This window comes from Aquarana catesbeiana, linkage group LG05 (assembly GCF_042186555.1).
Source record: "Aquarana catesbeiana isolate 2022-GZ linkage group LG05, ASM4218655v1, whole genome shotgun sequence".
NCBI classification, from domain to species: Eukaryota; Metazoa; Chordata; class Amphibia; order Anura; family Ranidae; genus Aquarana; species Aquarana catesbeiana.
This window is the reverse complement of record NC_133328.1, coordinates 85,030,761-85,056,572: the sequence shown is the minus strand read 5'-3', so window position 1 is coordinate 85,056,572 and position 25,812 is coordinate 85,030,761. Positions and strand designations below refer to the sequence as shown.

The window sequence follows — 25,812 nt, the reverse complement described above, 5'->3', positions numbered from 1 at the left end:
TCCAAAGATGATATAATAGAAGCTATGTCCCTACTTAATTCATCCAAAGCACCTGGCTCCGACGGTCTCCCCCTTGAATTTTACACAACCTACACTGAGACTCTGGTCCCTAGACTATATGAACTATTCTCCCATATATTTAAATCTGGCTCCCTGCCCTCTTCTATGAGCGAGGCCTATATTGCACTTATACCCAAAACTGGAAAAAACCTAGAACTTCCAGAATCATATCGCCCAATATCCCTACTCCAATTGGAAATTTTGGCCAAGATCCTGGCGCTATGCTTAAATAAGGTGATCCTTACATTAATTCACCCGGACCAGACTGGGTTCATGCCAGCCAAAAACACAGCATACAATTTACGCAGACTTCATATGAACATGCAGGCTGAACATGACCAGCTGGGCTCCAGAGTTGTTGTGTCTCTTGACGCTGCAAAGGCATTTGAGTCAGTCAAGTGGGAATACCTTTGAGAATGCTTAACACGTTTTGGATTCGGATTTATATTCAATTATATTAAATGGATCCGACTCCTCTATCAGAGTCCGCATGCCAGGATCTTGGTCAATGGGAACATTTCTGATCCCTTTCCCCTCTTGAGGGGTACATGTCAGGGATGCCCTTTATCCCCATTACTATACGCCCTAGCAGTGGAACCTCTCGTTTCTTCTCTTAGGACACATTCAGGCGTCCGTGGTTTGAGGTATGGAGGATTGGTGGAAAAGATCAGTCTATATGCATACGATATGTTGCTATACCTAGCAGACGCTGGCCCATCCCTACAATTAGCCCTTGAGATTATTCAAAATTTCGGCAAATACTCTGGCTTAAAGATTAATTGGGACAAATCCCAGATCCTTCCCATAGACATCAGTGTCCCCACAGAAATGCAGGCCTCCTCCCCACTCCTTAGGGTTAGCTTCATGACATACCTTGGCAATGTAATCACCTGCTCACCAGAGGACTTTATTAGACTTAACATTAAGTCCCTGATAACAAGTTTAAAATCCAAACTACAGACATGGGCCAAACTACCCTTGGGGGTGATGGGCCGGGTGAATTTAATTAAAATGGTCCTCCTCCCCAAATTCTTGTACGTTTTTTGGCCTGCTCCAGTCTATTTACCCCTTAGAATCTTCAAATCTATTGAAGCTCTCCTCAACTCCTTTGTGTGGGGGACAGATCGGCACAAACTCTCTTGGCAAACGCTGAAAAACTCCACAGAGTTGGGGGGTGCAGCACTACCCGATTTTAACCTTTATTACCTGGCAGCACAATTATCCCATTATTTTTATTTAGACAAACATGACAAGGACCGATACCTGACCCTAATCTGTTCCCCATAGGCCCATGGGCTCACCCACCCCTTTCAAATTCTTCTCCGAGAGCCAGCAGGTACTGGGACACTAGGGAACCATAAGGGACTATTATACCATCATTGTAGAATATGGGAAGTGATAAGGCACAAGCTGAAAACACCAACTACGCATTTTTACACACCCCTTTGGGACAACCCCAGCCTGGGAAAACTATTAACCGTACCAGACCATGCCCTATGGCTAGACCAGGGGGTGAGATATCTGTCTGATGTTTATTGTGATACTACCCTGAAATCGTTTCAACAACTTAAAGAGGAATTTCATCTGCCCAACTCTATGCATTTCAGATACCTCCAGCTCCACCATGCCCTCCGGGCACAATTTAATGATGCCTCCCCTAACATAGAGCACCTAGATGTTCTGCGTATTATAACGGGACAAGACTCTCGTAAACTTATCTCAGGGTTCTACAATTCCTTGCTCCGACCCGCATCAAAAACAACTCTTGCATATAACCTGAGGGATCACTGGTCTGGGGACGTGGGGGAGCTGGAGGATGATGAATGGGAGGACACACTGGATGCTTGTAGGAGGGCCCCAACTAGATTGTCAGATCGTCTTACACAGCTCTCCATTGTGCATAGATACTTGACGTCATCAGGGGGGATGACTCCCCCCTGATGACGTCTTTTGATGACGAAACGCGTCGGGCAGGACCACATTGTTGCCACTTTTTCTCAAACAAGCGCTGTTTTAATATTTGGATCTACATGTGAGTGTATATCTATTTTACTTTAAATAAATATTTTTTAGTTTTTTCGGATTCACACTATGTGGCCCTCTTTTTCTTTTTCCACCCCTCTGCATCCATTCCTGGTCCGCTGAATGTTGGATTTGAGGGGTCCTCTTATGGAACACCCTACCACTCTTTTGAGATCTACATGACCTCCTACATCCGGGGGACCACCTACACTTTTCAAGCTCCTGGCACCATCCGGATGAATACAACCAACCTGTGAGACCGCCACGTCCCTTGAGTACATACAGCCACTCACCACCTAAGCCTTGTTTGACCCAATCCGGCGTACGCCCCATTGGGTCCACCATATCCGGTAAGCCTCCTCAACTCTAGGTGGTAGTGAGCGGATTTTCAGTCAAGATGTTAATATAATTCTTCAATATTCTTCCCTAAATATATTGCCACATAGACTATACATCTTTGGGGTTCATATGAGGACTATATGTTCAAAAACAGTTATTTATGATCCTCCCTCTTTGTCCAATTTGTCTGTTTTCATTAATATATGACATTGTCTAGCGCCACACTTTTTGTTGCTTTTTCATTTTACACTTTGTTGGTCGTGTTGGCTGCTTCCCTTGTCTTTCGTTTTGGGGTAGCGCGGAATAATTTATACCAATGCAATATGGCTACCTGGAGGTGTTCTTTAGACAGAATGTATACAGAACGCCCCCCGGAAACATAATTTCTTGCTTGTGTGATTGGCTCACTGATTTTCCCAGAAGTCTGCACTAAGATACAAGTTAGATTTCAGGCAACCCCTGCAACAAAAATTTCATTTTTGGTGAGATACTCCCTGTAGGCTCAGCAACTTTCCTCATTAGTGCCCTGCAGGTGCACAGCTGATTGATAATTATGAAACCACTCCCATTAGACTTTCCGAAATGGATACAGACAAACACACAAGGAATTTCTTCAGAATAACAAAAGGTAGGAATATGCAACAGAGTTTGTTAAAATCCTTGCATAGATAACCCAGAGGGGAATGTTCTTTTCTCAACAAAAGGGGAGTTACTCTTTAATTGATTGTTATACATAACAAATGATTTATGCCAAACGTGGTCCTCCATTCAATGATTCATTCTATATCAGCAGATAAATAGTATCACCACTGATTTCACATTGCCTCCACATATGTGTTAATTAAATCTTTCCATTCGATACTGTCACTGTGTCACTGTCTCCTGCCTGGCGTTTCCTTATTAGCACATCATTGTTCCACCACCTCCCCTGTCGGGTCGGCAATGACATGACAAGAATACATTAAAGCATGGAATGGCTGTGTGTTCGTGTGCGCTCACGTGTACCTCTGGCATTTGCAGGGTTAAAAAAAGAAAAACAAGCATTGATTGAAAAAAGAAAGGGAATATTATATTTATTATGTGCTTCTTGCAGAAATAAGGGGTTTATTTATAAACACAGTAGGTGAGGAAGTGATTACTAAGCACAACACAGCAGTGGAGGGTCAAATCCCAGCAGTAAGCGCAAAAGGAGCTTTAAAAGGCATTCACAGTTTGCGGATTGACGTCACATGTTATCTGTGTGAAAATAGATGTATGGAATTATCTAAAAAAAAAAAAAAAAAAATAGAGCCTATTCATCTACAGTCTCAGCAGCTTTACATCTATAAAATGGTGAATTCTGTGACATGCGTTGTGATCTGCTCCCCGGCATGCCCTGTAAGTAACTGCCCACGTGTAATTACCATGTAAACAATAGCTGATCAAAAGGAAAGAATGCCAAGACTGCACTGCATTATGTTCTAGTGAATTCTGCCTCTAAAGTCAATGTAAAAATTATATTTAAATTGAAAGGCTTAGAGCTAACAGGCAATTTATACAAAATAAATAATGTCACTTGCTGCCACCCTCTTTTACGCTAACAAGCTTTTGTCCAAATAAGGCTAAATAAGGGAAACTAAACTAAACCAAACCAAGGAACTTAAAGGGATAGCTCACTTTTACAAAAAAACCTGCCTATGCAGGTAAGGTTCAATCAAGGAAGACGCCGCTCCAGGTGAGAAATCAATACAGACCGGATGTGCTGGGTGCAAGCCACGGCTCACCACCGATGAGCAATAGGAAGAAAAGAACGGCTGCACACCACAGGAACGTTCCAACAATTTTCTTCCAAACATAGCAAATGAAAGCCAACAAAGACAGAGTTTCTGAACCCAGGAGGTGACGCGTGTGTTTCACATTGACCTTGAGTGCTTCTTCAAACCAGGTTTGCAGGAAGGGATGTTTGTAGACTAAAACAAACTGCAGCTCTGACTAAAGATGAATAATACCCTTGCTATAGGTGTAGGCCATTTACATACCTTATGAAGCCTGACTGAAATACTCCCAGGACACTGCTAATTACTCCCAGGACGTTGCTAAGTGAGGCCTAGTCGTCACTGCTCACCTCCACCATCACAGGAGTGAGCTCTTTATCTGATTCAACCCCCTCACATACTCTTTGTCTCCTCTGATGCAGTAGCTCTGAGCTCAGCATTTGAGAGCTCACTCCTGTGATTGTGGAAATGAGCAGTGTTGACTAAGCCTCACTTAGCAATGTTCCTGGGGGTATCCAGGCTATTTTTCTGTACTTGCAGGGTCTCTAAAGGAATAAAACATGGGGAAATATGCAGGAATTGAAGAGATGTACTGCATAGGGTTTTTTTTTGCCCTATGGCCTAAATGGCCTACACCAGTGGTGTCCAAACTATGGCCCTCCAGTTGTTAAGGAACTACAACTCCCATCATGCCTAGTCATGTCTGTGAATGTCAGAATTTTACAATGCCTCATGGGAAGTGTAGTTCCGCAACAGCTGGAGGGCCGTAGTTTGGACACCCCTGGCCTACACCTATAGCAAGGGCTTTATTCAACTTTAGTCAGAGCTGTACAGACTGTTTTTATCTACAGATGCCCCTTATCTACATAGGTAGCTTTGTGGTAAATATGAACTATCCCTTTAAGATCATCTTACCTCACTATGGCAAAACCAAACCGAGGAACTTAGGATCATCTTTACTTATCATGGCAAAGTAATTAGTAGTAATTGTACGATGAACATGCATTTTTTTTTTATCACGAGATCAGCTCAGTTGCCCAGGTTTGCCAGAAGTTTACATAAAGCCCCATTCCATGAAAAAACTAAATTATTACTACCCCTCCCTCCTACCGCCTTCTAACCTCTGTTGACAGTATTTTTTGCCACCGTACTTTGTTAGGCCAACAATAATCACATAAGTCCCCCATTCAGGTACCTCGCTGCTGCCAGTTCCAGTGTGGGGGACCACTAATCCAGCACTGCAATGGCGCCCCGAGACCACCAGTCTCCTACTGTCCCCCTGTGATGACATCAATCCTCTTCTCTCTCCTGAGAGGACCCTGCCAGTGGCCAACCAAGCAAGTGTCCTAAAGAAGGACTCCAAGCAGTAAGAAAAAAGAAAAGACTTAGGGCTGTGGCATCATGTGACCGCGGATTAAGGTATGTAAAATAGGCAATTGGATACAGATTTTTTTTTTAATTCTTAATTTAAGTAGGTTTTTAAGTTCATACAATCCAACCATAAGGTCTGAACATACAGAATGTGGAATGTGTGGTCTTTAAACATGGTACAGGCATAAAATGTTAGGTACGTACAATCCTTCATCATATATAAAGAAAACAGGAACTGTTTAGGGTTAAACCGAGAATTCTATTCTTTTCAGGAAAAGGAAAATGGTGGTAGGAGAAATGGTAAGTAGAAAAAAGTAGAAGGGTAAGGAGTGATAAAAAGGGAGGGACAGTGCGGCTCAGAACAAGGTTCTCCAAACAGTTTATGTCTTTAACTTTGTGCAGCTATATCGTGGTTGAGGAAGGATTAAGGTCTTTCCACTTTGACGCAGTAAAAGTATGTGGGGCAGTCGAGAAGTGGTTAAAGAATGTTAAAAAGCAACAATGGGATCAACAGGTAAAAAAACTTTAAAGCTAAAAGTTATAGTGAGGACAACTTTCCAATAATGCTAGCGATAGACCGCATCATATATATATTTTTTTATTTTGCCTTTTTTTGTGTTCTGTGATATGTTTGATCATGTCAGAGATTCAGTGCTGCCCCATCTCCTAGGCACACATCCTGTGTTATTTTAATGAGTCTAATTAACCCTCCTAGTTTTTGTCTTGGACCACAAAATAATTAGTGTCTATGTTAAATAGATGAAGAGAGTGAGGGTTTAGCACAAGACAACTGGGCAGGGCTGATACCATTCATTCCACAAATATGCCGCGTTATCATGAGCTGGGTGTATTTCTGGCAGATCAACAGCTAATTTTCTGTAGTTGCAGGGTCTCTAAAGGCATAAAACATGGGGAAATATGCAGGCATTGAAGAGATGTACTGCCTAGGTTTTTTTGCCCTATAAACTTTAAATCTCAATACTGGGCACTTTTACCCCCTTTCTGGCCCAGGCCAATTTGCATGTTTCAGCGCTGTCGCATTTTGGCATGCGGTCATGCAACACTGTACCCATATGACGTTTTCATCATTTTTTTAACACAAAACCACTGGGTTTTTTTTTTGTTTTGCTAAATAAACCAAAAAAAGGCCAAAAATGTTGAAAAAAATGTGTTTTCTTGGTTTCTGTTATAAAATTTTGAAAATAAATCATCTTTCTACATAAATTTAGGCCATATTGTATTTTGCTTCATTTCTTTGGTGAAATTAACCCAAATCAGTGCATATTATTTAGTCTTCAGTAAAGGTATATAGTCCACAAACTATGGTATATATCTGAAAATTGATCAATCCCGAGGTACCTTCAATCCTATCGCATTTCTTGAGGTACAAAAATGCCAGGTCAGTACAAATAACTTCCAAATGACCCTTTTTTGGAAAGTAGACAGTCTGAGGTATATACAGTAGTAAGACGCATGGCATGTTTTTTGAAGTTGTACTTTTTTGTCACTTTTTTGGGAAAATTAAGAAAAATAAATAGTTTTTTTCACTTTTTATTTTTTACATACTGTCACCAGTGCAGTACAGAGCCATCATATAACTGGTGTGGTGGTGACCAGGGACACTGACTGGTGACAAAATGTATAAATAAAAACAATAATAATATATTTTTTTTTACCATACTGCACCCAGAGCAATACAGTTTTAACGTAGTAACACTGTACCACTCTGAGGAGTTGATCAGGATTTTTTTTTTTTTACATACTATGTTTGCTTATAGCAGTGAATTTCACTGCTATAAGCAAATATTTTTACTGAATGACAGTGTGTAGACACTGTCTATTGTTGTGATTAGCTGTGATTGGTCACAGCTAATCGCATGGTACAAATGAGCTGTGATTGGCCCAGTTTGCACCATGTGATCCCTGTGACCAATAACAGCTAGCAACACAATTGTATACAATGAATGGCATGAAAGGAAGCTATTCACAGTTTACAACTGTCATGTGGTCTGCTATGATTGGTCACAGTGATCACATGACACTGGCAGCGGACCGGTACAGTGATCTGTCAATCCGCTGTGTCCAGTGGATGCAACGGGTGACAGATCGCGCCGGAGCACAGCCCGGATCAGCCGCACGAGGCATGTACTCGGGAAGACATCATATGAGGTTGTCCCATAACAATAGGGTTCAATTTGGGTTGTTTTGGGAAGCAGTTAAAGTCACATCTGGATGTGTCACTGCATACACTGGGCTACACTGCACTTCACCTTCTTAATCACTAGGTTTCCTTAGCATCTAATAACTGTCTGCTATTTATAAGACTCATGTAGGATTGTCACCTTTATTCTTCTATGCCTACTGTTTCTCTCTCTTTTCTCTTGTTTAAATGTTTTTTTGCAGAGATAAAATCCCTCGCTCTTTTTATTTTTCCTAGTGGTTGTAATGTATGCATGCCTTGATTCAAATGCATGTAGAAGCCAATTCCAATATAGGTGACACTTTGTAGAATCAATTTCAAGTTCTCACCTGCAAAGGTCAGTGACGATTACTAAAACTTAGAAAGGCCTCCACCTCCGTAATGTAGTAATGGAGCAGAATAGAAGGGAATTAACTCTCCAGGGCTATTACCGAATAGAGGATCTAGATATGTCATATAGAATTCACATCAAAACACACCATGATTTCCATGTTGGCTGTGCGGACTTAGCAAGAAATAAGAGGTGACAAGCTAAACTGATCCGGGTGATATGATAGCCTCATACAAATTAGAAATTAGATTAGCCAATATCCACAAACAGGGCACAGTTATAACAAGTAAAAACATGCTCTTTAGATCATATTAAACATGTCCAGTCTATACCAAATAAACTTCAAAATAAAATATACAGAGAAATCGGAATATTGGGATAACAAGGCATACAATTTTCTTTCAAAATAACTATTTGTTTTTTTCATTTGAAGCGATAACAGATATTTTGGAGGAATGAACACTAGGTTTTAGCAGTGGTCTGGCATTAAAAGTATCAAACAGCCAAGGATCATAATAATAATGACTAAATGGTGCTACCCTTGATGTCATGGATCACAATTTTCACAAAATGTATCTAAAAAGCATACAAAAGTTCTTTCATACTTTTTGGACGTGGCCACTGATCCAGCCTTTTTGAGGAACTGTGGTTAAAACCATCAATGAAGTTGCACAGATCTCTTTCTCCTCTTCCCCGCAAACTTGTCTGCTAGAACTGGTTGAGGGTCTTATGAACACGAATACTGGCAGGACATTAATTGGCCTTCTGCTCTTTTACGCCAGAAAAGCGATCACGCTTCACAGGAAGAAATCCTTGGCCCCGACAGTTGCTTACTGGAAACAACTAGTGAACTCACAGCTACCACTTTACAAAGCTACTTATGCCAATAGGGGTTGTTCTCGGAAGTTCGATAAAATTTGGACTAAATGGCTGGAAGATGACACCACTGCATAGTGCCTGCTAACCATTGAGACTGGGTTGGATGCTGGGAGGGAACCTGGTTTAAGTTTGTCACCTTGATTGTATCCTAGTTAATGGGGGGCCTGGAACACCTGCCTCATTTATTCTGATATGGACTTGCCACCCACATGCACACACTCATATACCACTTAGCACATTTCTTTGATTATGGTATGTTTTCTTTTTTGTGTTCAGGTAGTTCCACTCCTGCGTGAGTCAGGCCTCCTGGTTCTGTTCTTGTTTTGTCTTTTGATTAAAACAATAAAGAGATTGAAAAAAAAAGCATACAAAAGGAAGGCCTGTGAAAAAGAATTTTCTGTCCTCCAGTGTGCACTTAACCACTTGCTGACCAGGAACACAGAGGGAAAAAAGACTAAAAAAGAAAATGATCGCATCCATCATATATAATGATTGGTAAGCTGCAATATGTTATATTTTTGGGTTTAATATCACCTTACTTTGGAGTGGACTAGCTCTCTAAGTTGCACAAAACATCTAGAATAATTAAATGTGTCAATAACATCAAATACAGGGAAACAAAAAAGTTTTATGCCTTTGTGATCTTCTTTTAAGCACATTTAAACCAGGGGTCGGCAACCCGTGCCCCGCGGGCCGCACCACCACCACTAGATGTCCGGCCCTTTAGTACCCCGTTATTAATTCACGGGCACCCGGCCCGCGGACACATCACAGAGTTGGATGGGGCGGGAACCGCTGGAGTTAACTTTTTACATTACACAGCAAGTGATTGGTTGCCGGGCGATTCCAGATACTGCATTATGGAAATGCTATGGTATTGTAACTCACGCAGGCATTTACGAGGAGGGAACAATGTACTAATCTGTGCAATTACAGGAGAAGCATGCTTTTACACCATAGATTTCTACAACTGTGCCATGGCTTGGAGACACAATTTAGGGACCAGAAACAAATTCATTTAGTGGCAAGGTCTCCAAAGATGTATTATTCACTTTCTATTCCTATGTGCTAAACACTGGGTAAAACTCCACTGGAGGCTATTAAGACTATAGATCCTACCTACTATGTCTATGACAGTTAACAATAGAATAAAGGAGAAGTATCTTCTCTTATGGGTCACATGAGTGCACTTGGTTCTGCACTTCTGTGACCTGGATTCAGCTGACAGCAGGCTAAAGCCCCCAGTCAACTGACTTCACAGAGCCAGTCCAGGCTCTGCAGGGATCCAGACAATAATGACAGGATCTGCCCAGATGCCTGACCAGCAGCTGGCTCAGCCTCTCACCATGCCACTAAGCCTGAACCAGACACTCTTACCCCTTCACAGCCCAGCAGACCAGTGAGCGCTGCAGTGACAGAGCACAGGACGGTGACTACCAGTCACCATGCTGTTCAGAGTGGACCCGAAAACTGAGTGATCAGCGTTCCTTAAGTTCTCAGTGTAGAGCTGGCGGGGGAGAGCTGCAGCCATCTAGGCGAGTAAGTACTGTATGTTTATTTATCTAATTCCCACACTTATCTTTTAATTCAGTTGTATATTTTACACCAAACATAACTATCTCCTGTTCAACTGCACAAAATGGGAGTTATGGCCAAACCCAACGTGTAATGAAACCCAGGTAGACTTCATGCATCTCATTTAAGATTGTCAAATTATATCTGCCTTCTGCCAGACATAGATTTCCACCTTCTTACTGCAATTTCCTCTTCTCTGTACACCTGAAGTTGTTTATTTAGTATACTAGACAAACAATATTGGCCACATTATATTAGAATATTCTTACAAGAAACCTTTTTTATGGTTCACAAACCCATAGTTAATAAACAAGTCCATCCTCCCCTACTGTAGGCCACTGGAAATCAATCAATGGGTAATCAGATTATCCCTTGTGAAAAGGTTATATACAGGAACAGGAACTGTCCCCAAAATGTTATAGAATTTAGGACCTACGGCATAATTTTATTCTTGTCTTAAATTCAGGTTGTCTTGGCCAGCCTTAACCTTATACCTGTCTTACTCGGTATATGTGAACTCTTTGGCAACGTGTTTTAGTAATTGTAAACATATAGCATACATACGTTTAGGGCTCATGTACTGTACATGGCTGCAACATACAGCTGCCCCTAAGACATAAATGGCTGTATGCAGCAGTATGCGGGGGCCCTACTTGAAATTTGCTGTCATAGCTGTTTTGGGCGATCTTAGGGTATACCTCAATCCACATCACCCAAAACTAAAAAACAAATTTGTCTTGAGTTTTGATTTGAAACAATTGTCTACATTAACTGGCTCCTGCTTTGAAAAAAAACAAGAACAATTTTAAGGATGACCAGTTGTATTTTTACTTTCTATTGTCACATCTGTTATATCTGTATTCCTTATGGAAATCTGGAGCATTTAGAGAGCAGAGTGCAAAAATCTATTTGACTCCCTCAATGGTGGAATCGAGAGCCATCTTCTAAGGGTTCAGAAAGCACAAAAATAATTCAAAGTGGCAAATCACCCCGCTGCAAGCCAGACTCAGTCCCCTGATTATTTTACAGGCTGAAGATGAAGAGTTGTTCAATTATTTTAGGCAAGATGCTGAGAAACTGTGCTAAAATTACCTTGCAAAATTGCCGTACCCCTTCCCGGTGTTGTGAGGTCAATTTAAACATTACAGCTTGAGATACATCCCTGATAGAAATTCTTACCTCTGACTGAATGGAAAAGTGGCTCATTTCATTTAACCTGAGAAGGCTTGGCAGAGAAAAGCAGGCGTTTCAACCCCATAGACTATAATAATGGATTTCAGTCCTGCATCTCATGGGTGTGATCAGTCCATCTAGTGAATAATAAACTTTGAACACAGCTCTATATGGACTTGCTGAAAAGTCACTTTTCCAAAAAAAAAAAAAAAGTAGGTGGAAAAAAGCACATCTTCCTTTGATTTTCCTTTATATGTGTCTTTTTCTTTACATGATACTAAAGAGTCCTTGTACTGCAGTAATGATTTTAATATTGTGAAAGAACAGGGTAGATTCTATACTAGGTTATTCCACCTAATGAAGGTATAGTGCTGGAAATGTCATGTTAGCCAAGTATGCTGCCATACATAGCAAATACATAGGAAAGTACAGTATATTATATTTACTTATTTTAGGCTTTTTTTTCTTTTCGTTTTTTCAGTTACTTCCTGGTTTCTGGCCTATGCCAAAATATGTCATACATCCCAAGAGTCTTCATGGGCAATTTTTTTCTTTGATTTGGAGGAGGGGCTTCCTCAGCTAAGCACACCCTCCTGTCTGCATGCCTGAGCTAAGGGAACATAGATTTCAGAAAGTACATGCTACACTAATCATGTGTGGGAGCTCTGACCAATCCCTAACTGGCATTGGCACGGGGCGGGCCTCCTATATATGCTGAGGTCACAGGCTGCTGGGGAGGAGTAGTCGACTGGGTGACGTGAGGAATGGAGTGCTAGACACTTGCAGGATCACACCCCCATCTGGGGCGGTGTGGGATCGCAGGAGGAGGCCCGGGGAGAACTGTGAGGGAACATTGCCTTTACACGGTCACTGGCAATGTCTCTGCCACCGCATGGTCGGTGGCAGGAAACTCCTGGAGGAGAGGGGCAGGACTCAGGGCTGGAAGGTTGGAAGGTCGGTGAGTGTTACCACAGTGGATGGCTGGAGGATGTGCCAGGGATTCTGTAAGGGAACTCTGCTTCTACACGGTCACTAGCAGAGTCTTTATCAATCACACAGTGGATGGTGAAGAGCCCTGGATCAGAGAAGAGACTGTGGGGATGTGTGTGTCAAACCAGTGTGGCTGGGGAACACATGGTTTGCAAGTTGGACTGGCTGGGAGCAGTAGTCCATTTCCTAGAAAAAAGACATTAACCTACTAGGCCTCCGGGGAGAGGTTCTGCAGGCCTATCGGGTTGAAGTCAGGACTCTGTGCAGGCCAGTTAAGTTCCTCCACCCCAAACTCGCTCATCCATGTCTTTATGGACCTTGCTTTGTGCACTGGTCTAAATCATTTGGTGGAGGGGGGGATTGTGGTGTGGGGTTGTTTTTCAGGGGTTGGGCTTGGCCCCTTAGTTCCAGTGAAGGGGACTCTTAAAAGGGGTTGTAAAGGCAGAAGGTTTTTTATCTTAATGCATTCTATGCATTATGATAAAAAGCCTTCTGTGTGCAGCAGCCTCCTAATAATTACCTGAGCCCCATCTAGATCCAGTGATGCTGCAGCAGTGTCTCGGCTGCCTGGGACTCCCCTTCTCATTGGCTGAGACAGCAGCGTGGCGCCATTGGCTCCTGCTGCTGTTGTTTAAAGTCAGTCAGCCAATGAGGAGAGAAAGGGGACGGGGACGGGGCTCTGTTTCGGAATTGACACAGGGAGCTGTGGCTCGGCTCAGGTGCCCCCATAGAAAGCTGCTTGCTGCGGGGGCACTCAACAGGAGGGAGGGACCAGGAGTACCGGCGAGGGACCCGGGAAGAGGAGGATCCAGGCTGCTTTATGCAAAACCAATACACAGAGCAGGTAAGTATAACATGTTTTTTTTTTTTTTTTTTTTTAAAACGAGACTTTAGTATCACATGCTCCCAACTTAGTGGGAACAGTTTGGGGATGGCCCCTTCCTGTTCCAATATGACTACGCACCAGTGCACAAAGCAAGGTCCATAAAGACATGGATGAGCGAGTTTGGAGTGGAGGAACTTGACTGGCCTGCACAGAGTCCTGTGTATAAAGTTACAGTTACCAGTAGAAGACAGTGGCTTAACTAGGATGGAAACAAGCATTTAATATGGAAAAAAAAGTGTGGCCTACAGTAACTATACTATTTTAACCCCTTGGCGCCATCTCCTCCCGGCACTTTAAGGGGTTTAGGATGCTGGGAGGCGGGGCAGAGGTTATGATCATGTGTCCGCCATGATTGGTTGTCACGGTGGTCACATGATCAGAAAGCTCCCGATCACAAGCAGCGATCGGGAGTTTTTTGTTAGCCACCAGTAACTGTACCAGGAGAGAGTGGTTAATATAAAAATACCAAGTACAACAGGGTTGGTATCACACCTGTTGGGGGTAACATGCACTACAGTGAGGGAAAAAAGTATTTGATCCCCTGCTGATTTTGTATGTTTGTTCACTGACAAAGAAAAGTTCAGTCTATAATTTTAATGGTAGGTTTATTTTAGCAGTGAGAGACAGAATAACAACAAAACAATCCAGAAAAGCGCATTTCAAAAAAGTTATAAATTGATTTGCATTTTAATGAGTGAAATAAGTAAACAGTGTGGCCATCCGCCATGATGTGGAAGGAGTTTCCAGGACTGTCATGCGAATCAAGATTAGCCCTATGATATTTGTGTGTGTTTGCATATCATCTCATTAGCGTGCCTTATAGTGAGTTGTTTGTTTCTGTCACAACAAGCTGCATCCCTCTGAGAAATTCATCCTGCCTAATCTACTCTCCCTATTTAATCTTTTGAGATAATTCACTATAGGGAAAGAGGTGCTGTGAATTTAGGGCCTTTTGGGCTCCTCCTTGTGGGATGAATGAACTCATCTGAAGTCAAGGTGTATTATTTCCATCCCAGAAGACAGTTTTTTCTGGTTCCTCGTTGTGACACAACAGACGTCCATTGTAGGGACATGGTCCTCCTATGATACACTAATATCCTTATGGTGGCAATTCTGTGGCTCCTGCACAGATATATACATACCTGGTGGCATTTCCAGGTGAATATTGTGTACAGTAATGAAAAAAGTCTCCTGTAGAAGCCAGCTGTTGGCAAAACATGTTAAGCAATAATTGCTGTACCATATACCTGGACCATATATAATCTTTATTCTAAAATTCCTTTTTAAGTATTTTAAAATTTTATAAATAAAATTTGATTTGGATTTTAAAGTAAGATGTAGTACCTCTCTTCTGTCTGGCAACTTAAAAGTCCCCAAATTTGGTTCTTCTATACACAGAGTGAAATAAGTATTTGACCCCTTCTCAAAATATGCCTTAGTACTTGGTGGCAAAACCCTTGTTAGCAATCACAGAGGTCATACATTTCTTGTAGTTGGCCACCAGGTTTGCACACATCTCAGGTGGGATTTTGTCCCACTCCTCTTTGCAGATACTCTCCAGTTCATTAAGGTTTTAAGGCTGATGTTTGGTAACTCGAACCTTCACTTCCCTCCACATATTTCCTATGGTATTAAGGTCTGGAGACTGACTAGGCCACTCCAGGACCTTAATATGCTTCTTCTTGAGCCACCCCTTTGTTGCTTTAACCGTGTGCTTTGGGACATTGTCATGCTGGAATAATCATCCACGACCCGTTTTCAATGCCCTGGCTGAGGGAAGGATGTTCTCACCCAAGATTTGACAGTACATGGCCCCGTCCATCGTACCTTTGATGCGGTGAAGTTGTCCTGTCCCCTTAGAAGAAAAATACTCGCAAAGTATAATGTTTCCACCTCCATGTTTGACGGTGGGGATGGTGTTCCTGGGGTCATAGGCAGCATTCCTCCTCCTTCAAACACGGCGAGTTGAGTTGACGCCAAAGGGCTCGATTTTGGTCTCATCTGATCACAACACTTTCACCCAGTTCTCCTCTGAATCATTCAGATGTTCATTAGCAAACGTCAGGCCTGTACATGTGCTTTCTTGAGCAGGGGGACATTGCGAGCACTGCAGGATTTCAGTCCTTCACAGCGTAGTGTGTTACCAATTGTTTTCTTGGTGACTATGGTCCCAATTGCCTTGAGATGATTGACAAGATTCTCCCGTGTAGTTCTGGGCTGATTCCTCACCATTCTCATGATCATTGAAACTCCACGAGGGGAGACCTTGCCTGGAGCCCCAGACCGAGGGAGATTGATAGTTATTTTATGTTTCTTCCATTTGCGAATAATCGCACCAACTGTTGTCACCCTCTCACCAAGCTGCTTGGCAATGCTTGTAGCCCATTCCAGCCTTGAGTAGATCTACAATCTTGTCCCTGACATCCTTGCACAGCTCTTTGGTCTTGGCCATGGTGGAGAGATTAGAATCTAATCTGATAGTTCGATTGCTTCTGTGGACAGGTGTCTTTTATACAGGTAACAAGCTGAGATTAAGAGCACTCCCTTTAAGAGTGCCCCTAATCTCAGCTCGTTACCTGTATAGAAGACACTTGGGAGCTAGAAATCAAGCTAATTGATAGGGGATTGAATACTTATTTTACTCATTAAAATTTAAATCAATTTATAACTTTTTTGAAATGTGTTTTCCTGGATTTTTCTGTTGTTATTCTGTCTCTCACTGTTAAACCTACCATTAAAATTATAGGCTTATCATTTATCAGTGGGCAAATGTACAAAATCAGCAGGGGATCAAACACATTTTTCCCTCACTGTAAACCCTGCATATTAATGCGTATTACTAAAACATGGTAGTACACAGTATATGTGCATTGCAGTGTACCACCATTTTAAATGGCACTTAATGCATATACACTAGAACCTTAACACACTTAAACCCTAGCAAACCACAAAGCACAAATGTGGATGTGTTGTGCTGCATTGTCAAAATAGTGAAGGTGTGCCTTTTTTTGTGCATTTAGGCACACTGAGAGCTACCTTAAAAGAACATGCTTTAACACACAAAAATATGTGCATGCATTAATGTAGTCAAAGGTGTGAAGGGGCTCTACAACCTTCACTGTAAAAAAAGGAAGAACCTGGGCAAACGGTTTACTGTGTACAACTTTTAAATGTTCTACAACTGAGGCCCTGGCCCTTGAGAGCATCAATATACACTATAATTGGAGCATTTGATCATACACACTTTGCTTTTATTGTGTAATTACTGTACCTTATCCACCATGGATACTTTTGTTATTTGCTTACATTTGAAAATAAAGAACTTATATAAAAAATAAAAAAAAATAATAAAAAAAGGGAGAAGATGCTGTTCCTTCAAAACTTGCCTTCTTAATACTATATCCAAAACAAACAACCTACCACTATTTAACCACTTCAATACAGGGCACTTATACACCTTCCTGCCCAGAACAATTTTCAGCGCTCTTATATTTTGAATGACAATTGCGCGGTCATGCGATGCTGTACCCAAACAAAATTTTTATCTTTTTTTCCTCACAAATAGAGCTTTCTTTTGGTGGTATTTGATCAACTCTGCGCTACAAATAAAAAAATAACTAAAATTTTGAAAAAAAAAAAAACGTTTTTCTGTTACAAAACTTTGTAAATAAGTATGTTTTCTCCTTTACTGCTGTGCAGTGAATGGGCTGCACTGATGGGCACTGATGAGGCAGTACTGATTGGCACTGATGAGATGGCACTGATGAGGTGGCACGGATGAGGTGGCACTTATATGCAGCACTGATAGACACCGATAGGCGGCACTGATAAGCAGCACTGATGGGCACTGATAGGTGGCACTGATGGGCACTCATAGGCGGCACTGGAGGGCACGTATAGGCGGCACTGGAGGGCACGTATAGGCGGCACTGATGGGCGGCATTGATAGATGTCACTGACGGGCAGCACTGATCAGAGGTGCTGGCAGGCATTACTGATGGGCACAGAGTGCCATCCCTAATAGGCAATGATTGCTATCCTTGGTGGGCACTAGTGGGCTTACCTGGTGGTCATGGGTGGCCATCCCTGGTGACCATGGGTGGGCATCCTTGCTGTCCATGGGTGGGCATTCCTGGTGGCCATGGATGGGCATCCCTGGTGGTCCTGGGTGGACATCAGGGATGCCCATCAGTGCAGACCCCCCTGTCAGTAGAGCAGCCGATCAGCTCTCCTCTACTCGTGTCTGTTAGCGCAAGTAAAGGAAAAGCTGTTACACGGCTTTTTCTGTTTACACTGTGATCAGCTGTGATTGCACACAGCTGATCACATGATAAAGAGCCTCCAACAGAGGCTCTTTAGCTAGATCGGAAATGCGGTGTGTCGGTCTGACACACCACACCCCCGATTGCAGCGCTGCACGCCCCCGCCGGCGCGCGATCACGACTTATCCTGCTGGATGTCATATGACGCCCAGTCAGAATAATGGAACAACTTCCCGGCCATCATTTTGCTATAGGCCAGGCAGGAAGTGGTTAATTAATTTGACTTTCCTTGTGGAAACATCAAGTTTAGAACATACATGGCAAGGTTCTCACTAAGGTTCTCTAACTAACCTCTGAGGGCTTCACAGAACAGCTGTATTTATATTGAGATTAAATTACACACAGGTGAACTCTATTTACTAATTAGGTGACTTCTGAAGGCAATTGGTTCCACTAGATTTTAGTTAGGGGTATCAGAATACAGAGGGCTGAATACAAATGCATGCCACATTTTTCAGATATTTATTTGTAAAAAAGTTTGAAAACCATTTATCATTTTCCTTCCACTTCACAATTACGTGTCACTTTGTGTTGGTCTATCACATAAAATTCCAGTAAAATACATTCACAATTTGGGTAGATTTTGGTAGTAACAAAATGTGGAAAATTTCAAGGGGTATGAATACTTTTTCAAGGCACTGTAATTACTGTCTCGACAGTCTGACATGAGTTCCTGTTCTCTACTGTATACATTCCATCAAAATTAATTCCCAAATGTTATTACATTTGGATGAACCCCTATGCTTCCTCTGAATGCCAGGCCCCCAAACTTCTGAGCCTCACAGTAACTGCATGGTCTGCTACAGGTATAACTACACTTTTACTCTTAAAGTGAAGCTAAACTCTGCAATATTTACCTATACTTCAATGGTCCAACTTCCCCCACCGGCATCTTTTACCAAGCTTCATTCAGGTGCCAAGCTGCGATCATCTTTATAGTCTCATGCGGGATGACAAGTGCAGTCATCCCGACACACGAACGGTGTGACGAAATGTAACTTGAGCAATGCTTGGGCAGCTCAGTGTACTTTCCAAAGAAGCCTGTGGGCGGGCTGGTAGGTTTCTTTTTTGTCGCAGAAGTGACTCTTCTGCAAAAAAGAGCCTGTCTGCTATCAATTTTTGAAAGTGGGACTTTAGTTCTACTTTAACACATATGCAGCTTTCTTCCCTGACGAAGAATTTGCTACCAGCTGTACTAATTTTTTTCCTTATGTGCCTCCATGTATGAGTTTCTCTATAGTACAGTTTGCCTTCTGCATAAAATAAAAGTGGCAGCAGTACCAAACAACATAGGTGGGTTAAGAATTTGTAGGCATTCATTGTGGCAACCGGGGTAGCAGAGTAGGCCTCTCACCTTCTCCAGGCTATGTTAGTGTTGCAACTGCCTGGCCTCCTTTTCCAACTTTATGGTTTTAAAAAAAAAAAAAAATTGACAGAAACCAGTGTTCCTTGGCGTCAACAAGAAGTACCCCAACCTGCAGTTCCTCTGTCCGGTAGGCTGCAGAGCATGCAGGTCAAGGCTGGAGGTTGGGTTTGACCCAACAATTTTCAAACATATATAACATTATTTATGAAAATACAAAGTAAATGACTTACATCTGTTGAGTCACAATGTATCCATATTTGTCACTGTTGGAAGATGCTACTTGTAGCTGTATTTCTTCTTTCATTTTCTGTGGCTTTTCTTGAAAGGATCTGTCATCTTGTGAAAAACTCTCCTGCACCAAGTGCTGATACTCGATCTCCGCTCTGGAATCTGAATCAGACTCAGCTGATTTCTTCTGCGCTGTCAACTCTTTAGTGTATGTCTCACTTTTTACATTCTCAATGCCTGCTTTATTTTCATCATCATCATCGTCATCATCATCTGAGTTGTAATGAAAGTCTCCAAAGCTTTTTAGTCCATTGTCATAAGGTTCTTTTACGAATTCATGTGACACAGAATTTACAGTAAAATCTTGCAGGTTTTCACTTTTTGGGCCTGCCTCTCTATCCTGTTACAAAACAAAAAAGTGATTTATGTTGAGAAAAAGCTAAACGTACAAATGAAATTAGAACAAAAGACAGTTTTTCTTTGGTTTGCATATAAAATGGGGGAAAAAACAGCGCTAAACCAGAAAAAAGAATATAGCTGCTAACACTCAAACAAAGTCCAAGTAAATGTGTAAAAAAATTAGTGTAACGCTAAAATGGTGAGATTATACAAGTAAATCTATACACAAGTATATACAAGTGCATCTATACACTAAAGAGCGCACAGTAATGAGAATCATAAATATAAGAAAGAGTGATAATGAGCCGCTCAATCTAGATACATGTGCAAAAGTGCTGAAACATAAAACAAATTAAAAAAAAATTACATAATCGCAATATACATAAAAAGTGGGTACACTCAAGTACATAGAAAAGAAAAGTCATCTTATGCCTTCCACGTTGCTTTTATACTATTTTTGTGATCACATTTTTTATCTTCTCTACATCTGTTTTATTGTTGTATGATCTTAAATAAATCTTTTTGATTGACCTGCACCATTTGGAGCCCCTTTTTATATTTTTCTTGCATACGTGGCTCCTGTTGAGAACGCCCACCCCCACGGGTATCCTCTGGATTGACCCCCCTGTTGGCTCATCGTTGCTGTCCGGTCATATGGTTTGGAATCAAGAAATCTACCATTTGGTCCCGTCTGTCTTCTCCCTCAACACCCTACTAGAGCACTAGGAATTAAGCGTTCAGAGCCCGTTTGACTCACTGCCGTATGGTAGGTGTGTCCATCATATCTGGTAAGAGTACCTCAATTTTTCTATTTTGAACATCGATTGGAAGTCTTCACATGTATTTCAGTTATTTGATTTGAACTTCAGCCATTTATCACTGTTGGAAGTGGACCCCTCTCCTTCGTCTTTGTTTGGACTTTGGCGTTAATTTTTTGGAAACACATAACATTTTTTGCTTTATTGCTTCATAGTGGACTTTTCTTTTCTATGTACTTGAGTGTACACACTTTCTATGTATATTGCGATCGTGTAATATTTTTTTTGATTTGTTTTATGTTTCAGCACTTTTGCACATATCACTCTTATATTTATGATTCTTATTACCGTGCACTCTATAGTGTATAGATGCAATCACTTGTATAATCTCACCATTTTAGTGCTACACTAATTTTTTACACATTTCTTTGTTTTTGGCAGAGTGCTTTAAATTTTGGAATGGGGAGGAGCTAAATTTTCTGATGCTTTTTATTTTTGTGTGTGACCCCACTGAGGAAATTTTCCTTTTCTGATTGTGTCTTTCATACTCGTACAAGAAATAGGGGATGCAGCCACCTGCAGCTACAAAATAATAATCAGTTCTAACTCTTGCTCACGCAACTAAAACAGTTTTTTTTCTTTTTGTCTGTGACCCTGTTTGAAAGATTTTCCATCACTTCTTATCCCGACTACAAATGAGAGAAACAAAGGGGTTGATTTACTAAAGGCCAATAGACTGTGCACCTTGGAAAGTGCAATTGCACTCTGCAAGTGCAGTTGCTCCAGAGCTTAGTAAATGAGGTAAAGCTTCACTTTGCAAAGAATACCCAATCACATGCAAGGAGAATAAAAAAAAAGCATTTTTTCTTGCACATGATTGGTTGATGAAAGTCAGCAGAACTTTTGCTCATTTCATAAATTCTGGAGCAACTGCTCTTGCCGTGTGCAACTGCACTTTCCAGAGTGCACAGTCTTTTTGCCTTTAGTAAATCAACCCCAAAGAGTTTTCATGTCCCTGAAATCTGTGCAAAATGCATTGGAGTCGATGGGGAAGGAAATTAAAGTGGTTGTAAAGACTCAAGGTTTTTTACCTTCATGCATTCTATGCATGAAGGTAAAAAACCTTCTGTGTGCAGCAGCCCCCCCAATACTTACCTGAGCCCTATCTCGATCCAGCGATGATCACAAGCGGTTCTTCGGGGTCTCTTCCTCCTAATTGACTGAGACAGCAGTGGGAACCATTGGCTCCCACTACTGTCAATCACAGCCAGTGAGCCAATGAGGAGACAGCAGGGGCAGGGCGAGACCAAGCCACGCTTTGTGTGTGAATGGACACACAGAGCAGCGGCTGGAAAGTGAACCTGCTCGCGTGCCTCCATAGCAAGCTATGGGGTCTCTCGGCAGGAGGGAGGGCCAGGAGCTCCAGCAGGGGACCTGAGAAACAGAGGACCTGAGCTGCTCTGTGCAAAACCACAGCACAGAGCACGTAAGTATGACATGTTTGTTATATTAAAAAAGCTGCCTTTAATATAATTTTAAGGAGGTTTTTGTTAGTTTTTTAAAGGGCTTCATTGAATTGGCTCCCAAAGTTTATGGAAGCTCTTATTAACCATCCTGGAGTTATTCCAGGACTAAAAAAGTCATTTCATTATTTATTTATTTCTCCACAAAGAAAACAAAAAACTGTGAAAAAAGAGAAAAATCCAAGTAGTTCATTGAGTCTGCCATTTTTTATTTCATTTATTCTTTTATTCTTAAGGTTACAGTACAAAAATGGGCAGAACAGTGGCTTAGTGGTTAGCATGTTTGCCTTGCAGCACTGGAGTCCTCTGTTTGAGTCCCGGTCAGGACACTGTCTGTGTTGAGTTTATCACTGTGGTCCCTCCCTGTGCTTGCTTTCTCCCACACTCCAAAGATAACTAGCTTCTGCTTTTGAGTCAACAGAGAAAACAACGTTGTAGAAATATTAATTAATTAATTAATTAATTAATTAAAAATGCATCAAATACATAAACAATAGAAACGATACACAAATACAAAGCAACAAAAAAGGAGATAATTTGATTGTAGAATAAATGCATCTGTTAATGAATTCTGAATGATTTTAGGCAGGCCATACACGGTATATGTCTTTTTTGCAACCACAGGTTGCAGGAAAGAAATTTGCACGATTCCCCCATCAACACAGTTAGTCCCTCCACAACACGGGGCAGGGGCGTAACTATAGGGGGCAAAGCAGTCGCGACCAGGCCTTGTGCTGCAGGGGGCCCATGTGGCCCCCTTCTACATATGGCTAGCGGCAGCATAGGTGGCTAGGAGCACCAGTGCACCGCGTGCACGGGTCGCTGGAGTTGGGGGGTAACTAGCAGAGCTCAATGCTCAGCTACCACACTGGCTGCTCTTTAGCTGTGCATTCCCCCATGACCTGTGTCCACAGCTGGCTCCTCTGGGTCCCCCTCTCCTGCTCCATGCAGCGCCGCTCAGTCCGGTGTCTGTCCTCTCCAGCCAGAGTTCCACCCCCCTGAGTCTGGCTCACAATGTACTGCATGCTTCTCCCGGGCAAACAAACTTTAAGCACACAGATGCAGTGCAGCCCTATGAGAACTGGCTCCCCAGAGGACACTGCAGGCTTGTCAGCCAGCTCCGTCTTCCCTGGGTACAGGGTCTCCATCTCTCCTAAAGACAGGGACCCCATCTCCCCTGGGGACAGGACCCACTTCTCCCCAGAGGACAGGGACCCCTTCTCACCTAAGGACAGGGACCCCTTCTATCCTGGGGACAGGGACACCTTCTCACCTGGGGACAGGGACCCCTTCTCCCCTAAGGACAGAGACCCTATCTCCCCTAAGGACAGAGACCCCATCTTCAATACGGACAGGGACACCATCTCCCCTGGGGACAGGGACCCCATCTCCTCTGGGGACAGGGACCCCACCTCCCCAGAGGACAGGGACCCCAGTCTTCCTCTTTGTCTCAAAGGTGGAACATCATAGGTCTGTTTAGACCTCTGATATCTCACCAAAGTCCCCCAACGGGGCTGCTAAAAAACTGTAAAAAATAATAAAAGACTACTGATACCAGTGGCGGAACTATGGGGCTCACAATGGTCGCACCTGTGACCGGCCTGGAGTTCCACCACAGGACTCGGAGGGAAGGGAACCGGCTGGGGTTAAGGGGGGCCCTTCATGGTTTCTTGCACCGGGGCCCTGAAGGTTCTAGTTACGCCACTGACACGGAAATCTCTCCTGCCGAGCTTTTGTCTGCCCCATCAGGGGGCAGTCAGGGGAAGCCGTCCCCGCTGGGAGAAGACAGTGATTATAGCTAGCGGCTATAGCAGCTGCTAGCGATAATTATAAGAGAATCTGGCAGGGTGCTTGTACCCAAGTTGATCGATCAACTTGGTATATTTAGCCTGCCCTGTAACGGTTCGAATCTTGGCCGGTTTCTGCTGAACCGGCCAAGATTCGAACCGTGTATTGCCGACCATGTATGGCTAGCCTAACTAATGTTAAACTAATGCCATTGACACAAGCCAAAAGCCCCAAATGATTGAAACTTAAAGGAGAAGTCCAGCTAAAGCTTGGCTTTCTTATTAAAGCAATCAAGTTTCTGTACATTGGGTGGAGGATGCTGCTGTATGTGATATAAATAAAGTTTTAGTAAAACAAAAAAATAAAGTTATCCTCAAGCAGTTAGAAAGCCCCCAAATTATTCTGAGCCAACCCCACACCTATCGAAAGGCTTACGAAATCATCCCTTATTACCATTTACACATTACAAATCACTGTGCACACCAGAGCGTAAGCAATAATTCTGCGGTCATTATTCACAATTAACTATAAAGTGATGACCTATAGGAGCATTTTTAAAGCATCAATATGGAAAATATAGGGCACTAAAGTTTGTTGTCGTCTTGCAGGCATGCACAATTTTAAAGTTTAATGTGTTAGGTATCTACTCGGTGCAAATTCATCTTTTAGATCTTACCAAAATTTGGGTAATATATTTTTGTGCTCCCTAAAATTAACTTTACTGTATTTTTTATTGAAAATGTGTGCTTATTGAACCATTGTGCAAATGTTCCTCATTACTGCCTTACTATGCCTTGTTCTGCATTATATGTCTCTGTGTGGATGTGGTCACCTTGATAGAGGTAGGTTATTGCTGTCAGAGCTTCCAACATAGAGAACAGTAAGCAGCACAGTAATCACCAATCTCACTCCAAACCTGAGACTAGCAGTGACTGACAGCAGTGTCTTAAATTGCAGAAATACAGTTATTAGGCTGTAGGCTCAAGACTGCATAGACACCCTCAACTACCAGGTAGAGCACTGCTGTTTATCAGGAGGACTTCAAGACAGAGGGTACATTTTTCAGGTTGCTGTTGAGGCAAAATTATTTTTAAAAAGTTTGCTATAACATATCGGATTTTTACTTTATGAGTTCAGATTCACTTTAAAGTGATTGTAAATGCTTGATTTTTTAAATGAAAATAGCAAACATGTCATACTTAGTTTGCTCTGTGCAGTGTACCAGCCTCATTCCTCCTCTTCTCAGATCCCCCTGACAGTGCTCCTGGTTCCTCCCCCCTAATGAGTGCCCTCATAGCAAGCCACTTGCTATGGGGCACACATGTGTGGTCGCTCCCAAGCCCCACTATTGAGCTCAGCCCTGCCCTCTGCTCCCTCATTACTGGTTGTAATTGCCAGCAGCAGGAGCCAATGGCTTGTGCTGCTGTATCTGAGCCAATGAAGAGAGAGAGAGAGACAAGAAAGCCTCTGTTCTCATGCACATTGCAGGTAAGTATAAGGGGGAGGGGGTAGCTGCACAAAGAAGGGTTTTTGCCTTAATGCAAAGAATACAATAGGGTAAAAAAAAAAAAAAATTCTGCCTTTAGAACCACTTTAAGTACAGTATATTGCATTCATATAATTCCAAACCATATTTTAATTTTAAAGGCAATATGCATAAAACAAATACCTTTATCTCAGGCTGTGATGGTTTTGTGCTTGTACCTTGACCTGCAATAGAAAAAATAGTGATGTGTTGGTTGGTTACCCAAACCTAATCAATGATATAGCAATGATTTTACCAACTTTAATCAAGCTTAGTTTAGTGGGGGAAGGGGAGTTGGACTTTAAAGTAGAACTTTACCCCTC

General features: G+C 42.2%; 1 protein-coding gene across 2 annotated transcripts in view; it reads right to left on the bottom strand.

Moving 5' to 3' along the window:
- PTPRN2 (protein tyrosine phosphatase receptor type N2) overlaps positions 1-25,812 on the bottom strand; it is a 1,455,485-nt gene that overhangs the window by 870,520 nt on the left and 559,153 nt on the right. For both annotated transcript variants that reach the window (XM_073629933.1, XM_073629934.1), the window contains 2 exons: positions 25,634-25,674; positions 19,499-19,896 (listed from right to left, as the gene is read on the bottom strand). In XM_073629933.1, coding sequence (XP_073486034.1) covers positions 19,499-19,896; positions 25,634-25,674 — 439 coding nt within the window. The remainder of the gene's footprint in view (positions 1-19,498; positions 19,897-25,633; positions 25,675-25,812) is intronic.